The following is a 16,763-nucleotide window of genomic DNA, read 5'->3' as shown; positions in this document are numbered from 1 at the left end:
CGTGTTTCGTTGCACCAATGGGAAGCCCTGGGGGTGGGGGGGGGCACAGCCTGGAGCCTTGCACCAAAGCCAAGGCTTTGCTGGCCCAGTGGATGTAGCACAGAGGACCTGCTTTACAGCCAGGCCAGGCTCCCGTGTATGCTGTGATGCCACCCAGAGCTATGATCCTCCTGTGAAAGCAGCCCCCAAGGGCATGGTCTCATCGTGCCTAAATTCAGCATGGCCGGCAGGCTGCCTGTCTGCTCTGACCTCTTGTCTGTTGTGATGGGTATTTAGACTATAGAAGGGACACTATTCCTGCTGCATTTCCCAGTGCCCCTCCAGCCCATGGTGACTGGCCCCCAGTTCTTCAGATGCATCTGCTTTCAGGGCCAATGTTGGGATCTCTGTTGTTCTGAGCAGCTTTGTGATGCAGTAGTCTCTTAGAGGGTTCATTTATTTGGTTCCTTCCCCAGATACTAAGTAAGCACCCACTATGTGCTAGGGCCCAAGAACACAGAGGAGATGCAAGTTCCAGGAAGGCAAGTTTTATCCTGGTTTTATGCCAAAGACGGATTTAGGGTGAACTGTCATAAATATTATTATGACAAATAATGCTATAGACTTATGTAGTGTTTTGTCCTTTCCACAGCATATCTGTAGTACATGTCTGTGACAGTAGAAAGAGAGGCATCGGCTGTCCTGTCCTTCTGTGGACGGCTGTCACTCACCTCCTTGCCAGATAGCTCAGGACTTCAGCAGGTTTCGATTGATGGGCCTGATACTGTTCCCACAGTTTCCTTCAGACACTCTGTTTCAGTAGTAAAGGCTAGTGTAGGTGTTGTTCAAGTTTCTCCACCCCCCATTGTTTATTTATTTATTTGAGAGCGCGTGTGCACATCCACAAGCTGGGGGAGCTGGGGGAGAGGCAGAGGGAGAAGCAGGTTCTGCGCTGAGCCAGGGAGCCCGACGTGGTACTTGATCCCAGGACCTTGGGATCATGACCTGAGCCGGAGGCAGACGCTTCACTGACTGAGCCACCCAGACGTCTACCCCTTGTTCAGGTTTCTTGAACTAAACTCTAAAGAGATATTTTCTGTTTGGATCTCGTGCTTTAGAGCCCTCCTTTGCCTAATACGTAATCCACATCCCTGTGTGGTGGGGGTGGGTAGGCCTCTGGATCTGGCACTAGTAATTTTCCCTCCTTCTTACCTAGTTTGTGCTTTCCTGTGCACAGAGACTGCCATCTACATGTCTTACTTTCTTGTTGAAGTGAGAGTCACAGACAACAGAATGAGTAGGTATTCCAGTGAGTGATCCACCTGGTTACAGGAATGTTCTCTCATGGGAGAATGTGGTAGACCCATAAGGCATTATTTAATGTAGATTTCATTATACGAGAACTTGCCCTTTTTTAGGTACTTAAATCGTCTGCTTTTCCTATTTCTTGAGATTGAGCTTGAATTCAATGCTTAAAGGAGCTCCAGAAGAATAGAGTTAACATGTGTGGGCTGTTGCTGAATGAGGCAGAATATAAATATTAATTCCATAGGCTTTAATTTTTTTGTACATTATATAAATTTTACCGTCAGTTGAACCGTTGCCTATTTCTGCTGTTCTGCCTTTAGAATTTTATTGAAAATATTACATGGTAGTTCTCTAGCAGCCTTATGCCAGATCCTGATAAACTTCAGTTGCAAATAAAGCCAAGTTTACACAATTGTTATCAAGTAACTGTTGGGAAATTAGAACAAATATGTAGATATTTATTAATTGGAATTAGACACTTTGATTTTACAACTTCAGTATGAGCCTTGTTGCTAAAAATGTGTGTTAGCCTCGACTCCGGACCACATGTATTCAGTCTGATCAGAGGAGAATAAATGTAGACCAGGAATTCAGAAATCTACAAATCTCTAGAAGCAGATCGCTTTTACCCCAAACTGCAGCCTAGGACTGGAGAGTAGCCTTCAGTTCTACCAGGTTCTGTCAAGACAGGCTAAGACGGGGCGGGGGGGGGGGGGTGTAGCTGGCGGCGGCCCTTTGTGGGACTGTCCGTTGGTTTTCCTGTTCACCCTGACTGGTTAGGGTCAGCCTGGGGCTGGCTCTGGAACAGAGGGAGCAGAGCCTGACCCCCCACAGGTATCTTGGACTCACTGTGCTTGATCTCTGGAGGTGTGTGTTGTCAGGATGACATTTTCCCGTTTTTTAAATGTATAGTCCCTTGTGAGCTGGACATTGCTTACCTACCATCTGTGATCTTTGACTTTACCTTGGTTCTTGCCCTGTGAGGATCAAAACCACGTCAAGATAGTTTTCTTCATTGTTGATTGGATGGTCAAGAAGAAAAAGTGACAAGAAATCTGTCAGAGTGGGACGCCTGGGGCGGCTCAGTCAGGTAGACATCTGCCTTCAGCTCAGGGCATGATCTCAGGGTCCTGGGATCGAGTCCCATATTGGACTCATTGCTCAGCAGGGAGCCTGCTGCTCCCTGTGCTTGCCACTCCTGCTTGTGCTCTCTCTCCGACAAATAAATAAATAAATAAAAATCTTAAAAAAAAAAAAAAAAAGAAAAAAGAAATCTGTCAGAGTACATCAAACACTCTGAAACATTTGGTTCAGCCAGTTAGAAAGTGCTTTGCCCAGAGGCTCACCAGGCAAGTAGTACCCAACTGAGCAGACCACCTACCCACCGCATTTTCACCCTGGCAAGACAGTTCTAGAAATGGGTTTTTCAAAAACAGGCTGGATGAACTTTGAGACTCACAGAACTCCTTTGGGAGTTCATTGGCCTCTTGATGTTTACTTCTCTCTGCACCAAAGGGGTGACAGCCTTGAACGAGTGCGAATAGGAGGACAGTTACTTCTCCTTCCCACCCTCTAGCTGCTGCCCACTTTGGTTTGTTGATGCTAGAAACTTCCACAACAACATTGATTTTCTTGTTTGTTGGATTGGTGGCTCTAAAGAGTGCACTCTGTGGCGTGTGGGAGAGTTGCATCTACACGTGCTCAAGACCGGGCATGGCTCACAGCAGGCACCTCAGGAAGTCCTGGCCAGCCGCGAGGACAGGGCAAATTCATGGAGGCGTGAATGGTGCACATGCCTTCTAGCATACGTGGTCCTAGGTAAAGAAACTTTAAATGAAATCTAAGAAGTAGAAATCCTAACTATTTTTTTTCTGCAAATTCGTGGGCCTTTACGAACAGGGTTTGATTTTATTCAATAAAACAATTTCTGAGAGAAATAATTACTGCATGGAGTTAATTTGGGGTAATATTTTTTGAAAATACAAGTTCTTGCTTCAGTCCTTCAAAGTTTCAGGTAACACCTGAAGGAACCTAGTCGAGAATCAGAAATGCCCGTTACGTTAAGTTTCCTGAGCTACCTTGTCGCTTTGGTTAAATCCTCTGAACTGAAAGTTGAGTGTAATTATTGGGCTTTTGAGATTTTGTTTTTGTTTCAGTTACTCAGGTTGAATTTGAAATTCAATTGAATTTAAATTTGTTTCCATTCACTCAAGGGAAGCAAATAGGGCAAAAGTGGCAACTGGAATGTGTTCAGTTTCAAAAAGGTGAAAATGTCAGCGGTGAGGGCCATACCTAGAAGCCACCTGCGCATGTGAACGTACTCAGGAACAAGCTCTTCTTGCTTATACTGGTTTGTCTTTATTTGTGTTTTTATGTGGACATTTCAGTTGAAAAAGGTCAGCTGTGGTGAGCGTTGGTTTGTTTGCAACCTAAAATCTTAGAGCTGAAAGAAATAATGTAATTATTCTTGTTGAAGACACTCTGCGTACAGGTGAGGTCAGGGTCCGTAGGAGGAGTGAATGGAAGTTGCACGGCGGCAGCGGTTCCCGGTCCGTGTGGGGTCGGCTGGGAGAGCCGAGCCATGGTTTCTTGATTGCGGGGAGCGCTCTTCCCTAGGAGGTCCTCCCTCAGGGGACCCTTCCTCCCATTTTCCAAACATCAGACTCACCAAGACACCAGAGGAGTAGAGCGAGCACTAGGCAATAGGTAGCGTATTAGAGCTTTGAGGAAAAGCATGGGCAGGCAACCAGAGAAGCCAGTCTCTCCGGAGTGGCCGGCGGGGCAGGGTGTCGCTGCAGGGCTCCTGAGCTCACTGCCGTACGGTCATGGGCGGACGGGAGCTGGGGGGAGGCATAGATGGGGGTTCCTCCTTCCTGTTCATGCCTTTAGCTACTGTGTGTTTTATTTTATTTCACTAATTAAAAAAAATAACTTCTTTATGGCGCACTCAGACTTGTGATATTAAAGAAGATAGTAAAGCAGCCCCCACACCTGTCACCTAGTTAGGAGTTAGCAACATATGGCAGTAGCTTTTCATCTAGGCCCCCCTCTCGCCGCTACCCCTTGTCTCCTGGGATTATTTTAAAGTGAATCCCAGGGGTCATGTCATTTCTTTGTCAACATGCCACTGCGTAGTTTGAGCTAATGGAAACAAAGTTTCAATCTGATGGGGGAACTTGAAAGAAAGTAGTTACTCAGGGAGTGGTTCAGGATCAAACTCAAGGAACTCCCCTTTGTCAGTGATTCTGGAAGCTCTTGTTTTCCAGGTGATTTCCTTCATATGTTGCTGCCGCTGTCGGGGCATGGGGGTGTGAGGGTGAGGAGTACGGCTGGGGTGAGGGTGGAAAGGCGCTGGCTCTTGGGATGGTGGTTAGGTTAAGGAGGAGCAGGCAGAGCGGTTGGGAGCGGCTTCTTGCCCTTCTGCCTTTAGTGTGCAGCCGTTAGAGCAAGTTGCTCTGTTCATAATCCAAACGGAACCTGGAGAATGAGCCTTCAATTTGTAATTAAAATGAGGGTTTCACAAGAATTAATGATTTTTTGCTTCAGTGGGTCAAAGGTGAGCATTTCTGAGGCCTTTCTTGTATGACATGTGACAGCTCACGTTGCCTCTTTCTGTTTCAGATGGGAATGACTGGTAACACAAGTCCATTCGGACAGCCCTTTAGTCAAACTGGAGGGCAGCAAATGGGAGCCCCTGGAGTGAACCCCCAGTTATCCAGCAAACAGAGCATGGTCAATAGTTTGCCTCCCTTCCCTACAGACATCAAGAATGCTTCAGTCACCAATGTGCCAAACATGGTAAGTTGTCCTTGGCCCTCAGGCTGTGGTCTCCAGGGGGTGCTTTGGCGTGTGGAGTGTGTCATGCTAACTGTGGAGATCTGCAGCTGGCCGTGTGTCATGGGTGACAGGAGAAGAGAAGTACTCACAAGGAGCCCTCTCTCGGTGAGTTTGCACTTCCTTTGATGAGCTGGCAGCCGGAGGCTGGGTATCGGTGGCTCAGCCGGTCCTCCCCGCTCCTCCCCGCTCCCTCTGTGCCAGAGGAGCTTCATGGCAGTGGTGGAGCAGTAGAGAGCTGGGCTTTTCTCACACTTCCTGTTCGTGCTTCAGGCTGTCCAGAGAAGCCCATCGAAGGGCCTTTATCTCCGAGAACCATAGTGTGCCTGGGAGATGAGCTGTTGTGTCCATCTTGATAGAGGGTTTCACGTGTGTTTCTTCTTCCTGAAATTTCCTGCCTGTAAGAGAAGCTAGTCTTGGAACCTCCTAGCCTAACTAACCAAGATAGGAATGGGAAAATAGCTCCTTTTGCCCTGCAAAATGGAATCTTTTAAAATTCCAAACCCTGAGGGGCAAGTGTGTTCTTTTGTCAGACTTCACTGTGCCTTTGTGGTGGTCGGTCGAGGCCAGCTGTCTTCTTCCCCGGGCTTGTTGCTGGGGACCTGCCCGCCCTTCTGAGCTGCCATCCACGTAGTTTGTGCAGTAGCGGTTTTGAAAGGCTCAGAAGAAAGCTGGGGATTATATTCAGAAAAGCATCATCATCATTGGTTTGTCTTTTGATTTTTAAAAACTTTTTCTTTATCTTATCTATGAAGATACCACAGAGAATTCCTGTATATCTGTCACTTGGCTTCTCCTGATGTTAGCATCTTATGTAACCTTGGTACAGTTGTCACAACTAAGAAATTGACATTGCTTGCAATACTTACAGTTTTGAGGCTGTCGGAAGTGGAGGGGGGGAGTTGGATTACTCTTAGATTTTGCTAAAATCAGAAAATGGAGTAAGAGCAAGGTGTCCTGATCAAGTATTATCTCTGTTGCATTCTTCCTTCTTTAAAAAAAAAAGGGGTACAAGTAATAAAATGTGTTCTCAAACTACTTAAAGTTTTTACCGCTTTATTTCTTCTGATCATCTCCCCATAACGTCCCTGGATCTGCTGCTCTCCTTGCAGTAACATTTTGTTGCCAGGATTGTCCTGTTCTCAGTGGTGTAAACCCAGAACCCCAGTCAAAGCCACCACTCCCTGGGTCGGCTTCTCTGTGCTCTGGGGCAGCACAGGACCTGGCACCCATACTGTCCCTGCTCTTCCTTTTCCAGTCTCCTCATGTGGACTCGAGTGTGGCGATCATCCCCTGAGCTCAGCCAGAGTGGGAGTGTGTCCTTCTGTACAGACAGTCTGTGTTTTGTAGTCTGGGAAACCCCACCTTACATTTTCCTCCCTTCTCTCTTTTCAGATCTTCCCCAGCCCATTTTCCCCATCTTCTCTCCTTTACCTACAGCTTGGTGGCAGAGTGCCTTTGCCTTGGGTTCCCCCGCCTGCCTCTGCTCCTGGGGACTGAATTCCTGGCAGTGGTGTGCATGTCAGGGGCAGGTTCATTCTGGACTGTAGAGAGGCTTCTGGTTCCCTTCACCTGTGCCAGGGCTGGTGGGGACGGTGGGGACAGCCCTTTGGTCTGGGGCAGGGCTTCTTTCTCCCTCGGCACTATTGACATTTGGGGCTGGATCTTTCTCTTTTGTGAGGGCCATCCTGTGACTCGTGCCGCTCACCCACCAGATGCTCACAGCCCTTCCTCTCTCCCCACAGTCGCCCCAGGTAAGAACACTAGCATTCTGTCCTCTGTCTGTGTTCGTGACATTCTGGCTCTCTCCATCCCCATCTTTTTCTCTCCCTCTGCCTTCCGACTACACTCTTTCTTAATCGTTCCTCCCCCCACAGCCTTCTCAGAATATCAGGGTAAACTGAGGAAGTGGTTTGGTCTGTAGAGCTGTACTGTTGGCCTAGCCACCACTGTCCCACAGGGGTGTGCGTGGACTTTGACAGAGATCCCCAGTAGGTGCCTTTGGAGGGAAGGCTTTGAGTGCTGTCCTCAGACATTTACCTGGAGTGCATGGGGCCGACTTTGCCAGCATGTGTGTTTATGAGGAAGTATGGCCCAGTTGCAGCCTTGGTGCTGTTGGGATGAGAACCAGAGGGGACTGGCAGAGACGTGGGACAGCCAGTGCACAGTTTGCCTGCGATCTAAGTGTCCTCATGCCCTGCGGTTTATTTTTATAACAGCCTCTTAAAAGACATTACTACGTGTCCTATTTTACAGACGAGGAACTTGAGGGTCTTAGCGGTTTTCATTTGTTCAAGGCTCTGTAGCTCCTGTCTGCAACGCCTAAAGCTCTTTTTAATAATGCCTGGTATCATGTTTTAGCAGCCCTGAGTCCACTGGGCATGCTAGCCTGTTTATGTCGCTTCCTTGAGCATGTTTTGTGGTCTTCCTTAAATTTTCTAAATTATATTTGACCCCTTGGGATCTATGGGTTTTTTTTTTCCACAGTGAGGGAAAGAAGGTAGCAAAAACTGGGTGTCTTTAATGGGGGAAAAAAAGAATATGAAGTCTTGATCTTACTTGCAGTGTTTTTGGTCATCCTTTGGGGAATAATCTTTTAAAACCCCACTGGATCTGGTGTACCAAATAGGTCAGGGCTCTGGTGCCGCATCACCTGATGCCCTGGTCGTGCTCTTCATGGAGAGATTTTAAGCTACTCAGTCATTGGTCATGGGTTGCTTGCTTTTCTCTTCTCCTAGTTTCTGGAGGATTCCGGCATCCCTAGGTTGTGTTGAGAAAGGATGGGGATATGGCCATCCCTTTAATTCACCCCATTTGTCGAATACCTTCTCCTGGCCCATGTGCTCCCTGGATGCAGGTGTGAATGAGCTCACCCCTCGTTCATGAAATTTGGTTGGTGGTGATGGAGGACAAATAATCACAAAATACACATGGCCCTGGGTGAGGTTGACACAGGGACCTCCTTAGGCCAAACCAAAGAGGGACATGTAAGGGCAAGGTCAGAAGATGAGCAGGAGCCATAGAGACCTGGGGACACTGGGAGAGCGTTGGCTTGTGTAGGGACCAGAGGGCAGCCAGCGGGAAAGGCGACTCTCAAAAGAGTGGAGAGTGGCATACAGGAGTGTTGGGGGCCCAGCAGGAGCCAGCTCAGGGAGGGCTTTGGGTGGCAGGGGCACTGCAGTGGTCTAGACTAGAGGGTGCACTTGATCATGGAGGGAGGGGACAGGAGACCAGACAAGGTTTACCACAGGAACAGAAGTGTGGGGCCACCACATAAGGTGACTTGGTCGGTGGGGGAACCATTTACAGAGCTGGGGGAGAGACAGACTGGAGAGGGGTGAGGACGAGGTGACAGAGGGGAGGGCGTTTGTAATTGTGCTTCATGTGTGTCCCTTTTGAGATGCTCGTGAGATGTCCAGGTGGGGGCGTCAGGCCAGCAGGTGGGCATACAGTAGCACAGGGGGTCAGAGAGCCCTGCAGGGGAGACAAGGTGGTGGAGGAGCTGGGTAATGGGATATCTCTGCAGCTGAGAGAGGAGGAGGACATTTGAACAGGAGGAGATGGCGAGTCAGGTGCCGGGGCAGAAGAGTGTGCCCGGAACATGTGGGGTCAGTCTGCGGGAGGGTCTTTCTTCTTTGAAGTCAGTGGTCACGGAGACCTGTGGATATGCTCTGTTGTCCCCCACAGGGTTCCCAGCCGTCATCATCCTCTGGGATGTGCTGGGGGGGCTCGGCGGGCGGGGGGGGCGCCCTCCGGGCCCCTGGTGCAGGTGGGGTCGTTGTTGAGGGCTCACAGATTCTCAGGATGATATTCCAAAGCAAATTGGCACAGTTTCCTAAATTTTCAAATGTATCTCATTACAGTTCTATGTTTGGCCATCGTGTTTGTAATTTCTTAACTTTCTACAGATTATTTAAGTTTGTTAGGAATTTCACCATATTATTGTGTTTCATGATTCTAAGATGCACTTTTTTTTTCAGATTGTAGTATCTCCGAAATCAGGTTTGTTTTAGAAGTAATCAAGATTTATTTAGATCTAATAAAATACAGTATGTATGCTATTTTACTTGTTCATAATTTGAATTAATAGTAGTGACATAATAGTTAAACATACATATTCACTGTATAGTGTTCCAGAACAGCTTTCATGGATAGAAGGATTTTTTAATTATTTAAATTTTACTGACAAAAGAACAGGAGCACATTTTGGTTGGGGGAGAGTTTAGGTGATCTTTCTGTGGACTGGGATTGAGGTCCGTGTAGCCCATCTTGAAGGAGGGGTGTGCACAAGGACGTGTGAGGAAGCAGAGAGGGGAGACATAGTTCCCAGGCAGTGCTCTGGAAGAGGAGGCCCCCTCATTCCTGGTGATACTGTCCTGTCTGCCCCTTTCATCTGGAAAAGTCCTAACACACAAAGCTGGGGAGGAGGGATGGACATCAGACCTCATTTGGGACTGGAGTTGTCAGGTCATTGCTGACCTTTACAGAGGTACAGGATGGTTTTTAAAGGAGCCTTGTTAAGAAGTGGAACACATCTTAGGTTTATCTAATCTGAGAAAGTTTGGTGACCAGAGGGGCCTCCTCATCAGGTTCTCCCATGGACTCTCCTGTGGGGCTCCCAGAAGTAGTCTCCTGCAGGTTTCTTTCTAATAGGAAGTTCTGGGGTGGGGGTGTTTTGTTGTTGTTCTTGTTTGGTTTGGCACTTTTGTTTGTTGAGAAAAACTAAGAACTGTGACGGAGATGTCCCCATTCTTAAAGTTGTAACGCGGGACATCGGGAGTGCCGCTTATTTAAAATTGCTCACGAGAATGTGTTGGGATTCACATTGGTCCCCATCTCACAGGAGTTTGAAGTGGCAGCTTCAGGTGAGGCCCCCAGATCACTGCTGGTCCAGGTCTGTCCAAGGGAGGAAAGCATGGAGGCCTGTGCGTGCAGGGGAGGGCTGTAGACTGTCTTCTCTGTCCTGCCAGAACGACGTAGCTGGGACTGTGCCGTTAGCTGCATGGGGGTGACAGGCAATTAGCCATGGCCAGTGCGAGGCCCTCTGTGCATCTTAGGGTTTTGTCTCTGTTTCTCAAGGTGTGTCCGTGGGCCCACTGTGTCAGAGTGACTGGCTCCTGGACCCCATCCACTCTTCCTGGTCAGACTCTCTTGGAGGAGAGTGGGGAATCTCTGCTTTTGTGGTCACTATTCAGTTTTTTCGTTCTCGGAACCACTCAGTTTCTTCTGAGGCAGTTCAGGAGAATCACCCAATAGGTGGGTTTATCGTTCTTTCTTTTAACATTGGAATCTGCACTTTTAAACAAGCTGCTCCGGCAACTCAGATGTAGAAGACCATTTTCCAGAGCCTCTGTCCATTATGGTGTTGGCAGCCTGCTCTCCAGCTGTCCTGCTGTCGAGGCGGCTGATTTTGTTGGTCTCTGTGTCCACGTTAGTACCTCAGAAGGCTTCTCCCAACCCGTTAGTATTATTCTCATAATTTTCTGTCTCCTGTGTCCAGTTTCTGATCACTGAGGGGTCAAGACTTGAAATGACCAAGCAGGGTGAAGCTTTGTGAACCCAGGGGTTCCCTGCAGAGATGCTCCCCTTCCCATAACCCAGTACACTAGCTCCCTGTACTTCACAGCAGGAACTTACAGTCACTGATCGGTTGATAGTTAACTCCCTCCACCCCAGGACTGAGGAGAGCCCTCCTGTCATTCTGGGGAAATGAACAGCGAGGGAGCGGTCACACCAGCTCAGTTCACTCCATAGTTAGGAATGGTGCCTCAGTACTTGAACTGGGAAGCATGGGCAAAGTCTAGGAAGTAAGTGTGTGTCATTACTAGTAACCTCAATGTTTGTGTATTTTTAAGAGTTGACATCTGCTTCTCTCATCTTACTCTTTCACCTGTATCTTGAAGATCCCTCAGAGAATGTGGATGCAGGGCCTTTGAATAACTTAGTTTAGAATTCTTACCAGTAGCTGTGTAAATTCTTGCTACTGTTTAAACTTTTGTTTTGGCAATAAGTATCAGCTGGGAACTAGCCTAAGCACAAAATAGGATACTTTGCAAATACCAGGAAACTATAAATCGAGAAAAATGAACAACGTCCCTTGATATCAGACATAGCATAGGGATTGCAAGTACTCAGTCAGGGTCATCTGACTTTCTTTCCAGGGTCTGATTAGTACAGCCCTTTCTTCAGCCACCCCCTCTAGGTAGCAGCTCTCATTATCTCCAGAGGCACTCTGGTCGCGCTTGCTATTGAGTAGAGAGCCCGCAGGAAGGTCTAAGGCTGGGCCGTGTCCCCACTGACTGCACCTGCCTGTCAGCCCCCAGTGCAACCGAAGTTCACCAGGCATTTCTCTTTTTTTTTTTTTTTTTAAGATTTTATTTATTTTTATTTTACAGAGATAGAGACAGCCAGCGAGAGAGGGAACACAAGCAGGGGGAGTGGGAGACGAAGAAGCAGGCTCATAGCGGAAGAGCCTGATGTGGGGCTCGATCCCATAACGCCAGGATCACGCCCTGAGCTGAAGGCAGACGCTTAACCGCTGTGCCATCCAGGCGCCCCTCACCAGGCATTTCTGAGGGGTGAGGTGGCCCTTTGAAGAACTCTGTAGAGAGCACGCTTGGTCTGGGTGGGGACAGTCGTAGCTCGTGCCGGAGTCAGCACCGTCTGCCACCGCATCTGAAGTGCCAGAAGCCGATTTCCCCTTCCCTTTCCATGCCGCCTGAAACGGCCCTGAGGCTCACGTCACCAGACACCAATGTGTCACAAGAGGAATTTGCCAAATTATCAAATACTTACTGTGATAAGTATTCCTGAAGAATGTGTTCACGTGTGCTGATGATATTCAAGAAGGATATTTCGTAAAACTTTTTGGTAAATTGGTAATTCTCATGATGTGGTCATTTGGTGAATGGGCCTGATATTGAGACCCTTGGTCTGGTGGCCTGTCACCTTGGCCGTCAGAATAGATCCAGCACATTCTATCTTTTAGGGTTTATTTGTGCAGAAGCAGGTAATCCCTCGCCCCTCCTTGGCAGACCAACTCCAGTTTGGTAGGAGTGACCTTGAGGCTTGAGGCTGGGGAGATAATGGGGAGTGTGTCCACGTGTTAGTCCCAGGCCTTTGCTGCCACCGCCCCCGCCCTCCCCCCCCCCCCCCCGATCTGTCATGTTTTCTTCCTTGATGTAACCATTTGTTTTCTGTTCTGAAATCATTTCTTATTTGGAAGATTATTTAAAAATCATTCTTGTCCAGCTTGTTCATTTTAAGTTATTGTCTTATGGGATTTAAATCTTAAATTGTAAGCTAATCTTATTTCTTAAAATCAATAAGCACCAAGCAAAAAGAAGAGAACACAAGAAACATTATTCGCGCTATCTAAACAGCTACGTTCCTTTCCTTACAGTTGGTCTTTATCATCTCAGAGGTGATCCTTCCCTCTTCCTAGTTTGATAGCTGTGTGCACTTAATGAGCATTTTCCTTATTTTATGGCTCCAAAGCTTTGCGTACCCAGCTGTTCTAGGGTCCTTCTGGGGAAATCAGAACACGCACATATTGCAGAGCCATCCTCTGTCCCACCTGGCGTTTGCTTTGGTTTAAGTGGAGGTTGGGGAGAAGTCAAGTTTCCAGGTGAGCCAGGGGGAGGATGCTAGAGGAGCATGGGTCTGAACCCCATTGGAGATGGGGAACGTTTGAGCCAGGCTAATCTGAAGGGCCATCTCCAAGAATCCCAGCTTCGTGTGGACCTGAGGCAGTAGTTGCATAGAGAGAGGAAGCACATTCACCATCTCCGCCCCCGCCTCCCTCCACCCCTCCCCTAGTCCTACCCCCTGTCCCACCTGGTCAGTTCCTGCTGTATACTGTTTGCACTAGTCTTTGCAGACATTATAGCCTTTTCTTGGATGCTTAATGTAAAATAACTTTTTTCTAGGAAGCATGCCAGGATGAATTTTATTATATGTGTTCTTTATACACATCTGTGATTATATCCTTAGGATAGAATACAGGGCATATATAGAAATGGGTTTGGTGCTGCTTATTCAAACCTGTGTAACAATAACAATTCTAATAAAAGTACATATTAGATTGCCTTAAATAATAAGGATTACCAGAATATTAAAGGCTTGCTTTTCAAGGTTGTTTGATGGATAGGGGTATGAACGATGATTAAGTTACTGTGACAAGTGATACGTGAAAGAGCATGTGGCCAAATCTAGCAAAGACTGGAGTGGGGCGAGCAGGCTATAGACCCTGCAGCTGCTGGGTCAGTGAGCTACTTGTTCGCCTGCTGTTACTCACGGCTCAGAATATGCACACACAGGGTAGAATCATGATGGAGCCATTGAGATTCTCGCACCACGCCAACCTCCTCCTTCCGTGATTAGGAATTGCATGTGAGCTCATTTGAGTTCCAGAAATGGACATTATGTGTATTTTAAGGCTTTTGACGGATACCATTATATTGCCTTGGACAAAAAGCAGTGTACCGTGTCTCCAGTATTAAACAGTGCTCCCGTGGCTGGGGTTATCACTCTGTCCTTTGATAGGAGAGAATGGTGTTTCATTATGTTGATTTGCATTTCTTTGATTACTAATGAGAATTGAAGTACTTAGATTTGGAGACTTTTTTTTTTTTTTTTGAAGATTTTATTTATTTATTTTAGAGTGAGAGAGAGCTTGAACAGGGGTAGGGGAGAGGGAGAAAATCTTAAGCAGGTTACACATGGAGCCCAACGTGGTGCTCCATCCCAGGACCCTGAGGTCATGATCAGGAGTTGGATGTTTAACCGACTGAGCCACCCAGGCACCCCTAGAGACATGCGTTTCTTTCCTGAGTGGCTTAGTTCCTGTCTTCTGCCAGTTTTTCTGTTAGGTTCTCTTACAACAGTTTACAAAGCAAGGTGGTTAGCCCTCTGTCAAGGTAGGCTGCAGAGAGTTTAAGGGTGTGGCTCGACTTCCCGATCACCCATCCCACCAGCACCGCCAAGCATGCCCTCTGAGTATGGGGCACCCTTCTGGGCCCCAGTTACTTCTGTTGTACCTCGGGATTGGCCCCAAGTTAGTTCCTCCCTTGGTGATTGAATATTAAATGAACTGTTGGTTGTTGGGCACTGAACACAGCCTGCACAAAGAACTTGGGAAATACAGACTGGCCAAAGGGAGGAGAAGGAGTTATACCTGCATGGCTCTTTGCTTTGTCTTGTGTGTTTCAAATATCTTTTCCTAGTTTGTTGATTGCCTTTGCATTTGTTCCAGCAGTTTTGGTCATGGAGAAAATGTCACTTCTATCTTATGGCCTCTGGCACTTTCCCTTTACAGACCGGTCTGCACTGCATCAGACTCACTTGTGTGCCTTTTTTCTTTTCGGTGTTTTGTTTTCTTCTCACTGTGAAAGTACATACATGTTCATTTTGGAAAATCTGGAAAAAAGTATAACACTTAAAAAAACTATAAAACACACCCCCTGTGGAACTTCGTTAATGCAGAATGCTTCTGGCTCTGTGTCAGCTCCATAAATCCTAGTCTGGAGGGAGGAATGGGGAATCAGTTTGAAGGGGTTTTACTGGGGATTGGTTAGGAGCCACTGCTTTGTTTTTGTTTTGTTTGGTTGGTTTTGGGTTTTTTTGATGAATGCCTTAACCACCTTTGCATTACAAAATAAATATTCATCTTAATTACCTTCTGGGAGCTTTACAGTTTTAATTTGCACATTAATTCTTAAGTGTTTCCTATTGATTCTTCTGATTTCTTTTTTCTCCAAAGTAGAATGTTTTCTGATTCTAAAAATGGTAGACACTTGTTGTAAAACATTCAAACAATACGTGGTTATAAGCAGGATCTCACCCCTGCCCAGGAATAGCCACCAGATCATTGTAACAAGATTTTTTAAAGAACCGGGTACAAATATATAAAGTTATTAAGGAAAAAATGATTTCATGGTATTATTTTTTTAACTTCCTTTTTTACCTTAATGTATTATATAGACTGCTTTTTTGTGAAAGCATAAAGGTTTATTATTATTATTATTATTATTATTATTATCATCCTCATGTAACAATCATTTTATTACATCTCACAGTTTTGCTGGGGGGGGGGTCAGGGATTTGGGCTGGGCTTGGCTTTTTGACTAGGGTCAGTTGAGGTCTGCCTTATTTTTCATGGCTGCATATTTTTTCACTAGGTCTGTAGCCAACAATTAGTCTACCTACCTTCTGTAGGATTTAGGGGTGTTCTGGTTTTCAGTAATTTAATCAAGGTGTGGTGCCTGTCTTTGCTAGCCGAGTTTCTTACCTCCCTAATGAGAAGTTAAAAGAAGTGGAACTACAAGACCAAAAAAATGCACATTTTTCTTTTTGATACATGTTGCTTTCCAAAGTTACAGTAAATTCCATTATCACCAGAACACCTGAAAATTGCCTACAGCCTCATCAATACTAGTTATTATTATATTTTGGTTCACACTGATAGATAGAAAATGCCTTTTTATTTTATTTTATTTATTTTTTTTTTTTTAAGATTTTTTATTTATTTATGTGACAGAGAGACAGCCAGCGAGAGAGGGAACACAGCAGGGGGAGTGGGAGAGGAAGAAGCAGGCTCATAGCGGAGGAGCCCGATGTGGGACTCGATCCCACAACGCCGGGATCACGCCCTGAGCCGAAGGCAGACGCTTTAACGACTGCGCTACCCAGGCGCCCCCTTTTTATTTTAATTTCTTTTTTCTTTCTTTCTTTCTTTCTTTCTTTCTTTCTTTGATGGTTAGTGAGATACACTTTTAAAAAAAACAAACCATTTTATTAAGACATAACTCATACCATATAATTCCTGACTTTAAAGTGCATAATTCAGTGATTGATTCTATTGTTCAGCTGTCACCGCAATCAATTTTAAAGATTTATTTATTTATTTTAGAGCGCGAGAGAGAGCACAAGTGGGAGAGACAGAGGGAGAGAGAATCCTCAAGCAAACTCCATGCTGAGGGCAGAGCCCAGTGAGGGTCTTGATCCCAGGACCCTGAGATCATGACCTGAGCCAAAACCAAGAGTCAGGCTCTTAACCAGCTGCGCCACCCAGGCGTCCCTCACCGCAGTCAATTTTAGAACAGTTTGTTACCCTGAAAAGAAACCCTGTACCATTTGCAGTTACTCCCCATTTTCCGTGAATCCCCAGCCAGAAGCAACCAGTGATGTATTTTCTACCCCTGCGAAATGACCTATTCTGGACATTTCAAGGAAATGGAATTACACAGTGTGTGCTCTTTTGTGACGTCTGTTTGAACTGAGCATAATGTTTGCAGAGTTCTTGATGCAGCACGTGGCAGTGCTTGCTTTCCGTGGCTGCATAGTATTCCATTGTGGATCCATTGCATTCTGTTTTCCATTCCTCCCTTAATGGGCATCTGAGTTGTTTCCGCTTTTTGGCTGCTAGGAAGAATGCTGCTACAAACATTTGTGTGAACATAGTTTTCACTTCTTTTGAGTAGATACTTAGGAGGGAGTTGCTGGGGCTTATGGTGACTCTAGGTTTAAGACTGTTTTCCAGGGTGGCTGCTCCATTTGACGTTGGTGTACCTTTGCACACGCTCGTCAGCATGTTCTGTGCCCGTGGTTGTTAATTGTGGCTGTCCTGCTGGGGTGAAGCAGCG

The 16,763-nt window shown here is 46.5% G+C and overlaps 1 protein-coding gene across 7 annotated transcripts in view; it reads left to right on the top strand.

Moving 5' to 3' along the window:
• Window positions 1–16,763, top strand: part of CREBBP (CREB binding protein) — a 121,921-nt gene that overhangs the window by 48,704 nt on the left and 56,454 nt on the right. For 6 of the 7 annotated variants that reach the window (XM_026520444.4, XM_044391531.3, XM_048224881.2 and 3 more), the window contains exon 3: window positions 4,909–5,085. The exons of the other annotated variant lie outside the window; for it this stretch is intronic. In XM_026520444.4, coding sequence (XP_026376229.1) covers window positions 4,909–5,085 — 177 coding nt within the window. The remainder of the gene's footprint in view (window positions 1–4,908; window positions 5,086–16,763) is intronic. 7 annotated transcript variants of the gene reach the window in all.

The sequence above is a fragment of the Ursus arctos genome, unplaced genomic scaffold, assembly GCF_023065955.2.
Source record: "Ursus arctos isolate Adak ecotype North America unplaced genomic scaffold, UrsArc2.0 scaffold_2, whole genome shotgun sequence".
NCBI lineage: Eukaryota > Metazoa > Chordata > Mammalia > Carnivora > Ursidae > Ursus > Ursus arctos.
The sequence above is the reverse complement of the archived record's forward strand: the minus strand, read 5'-3'. Positions and strand labels throughout refer to the sequence as shown.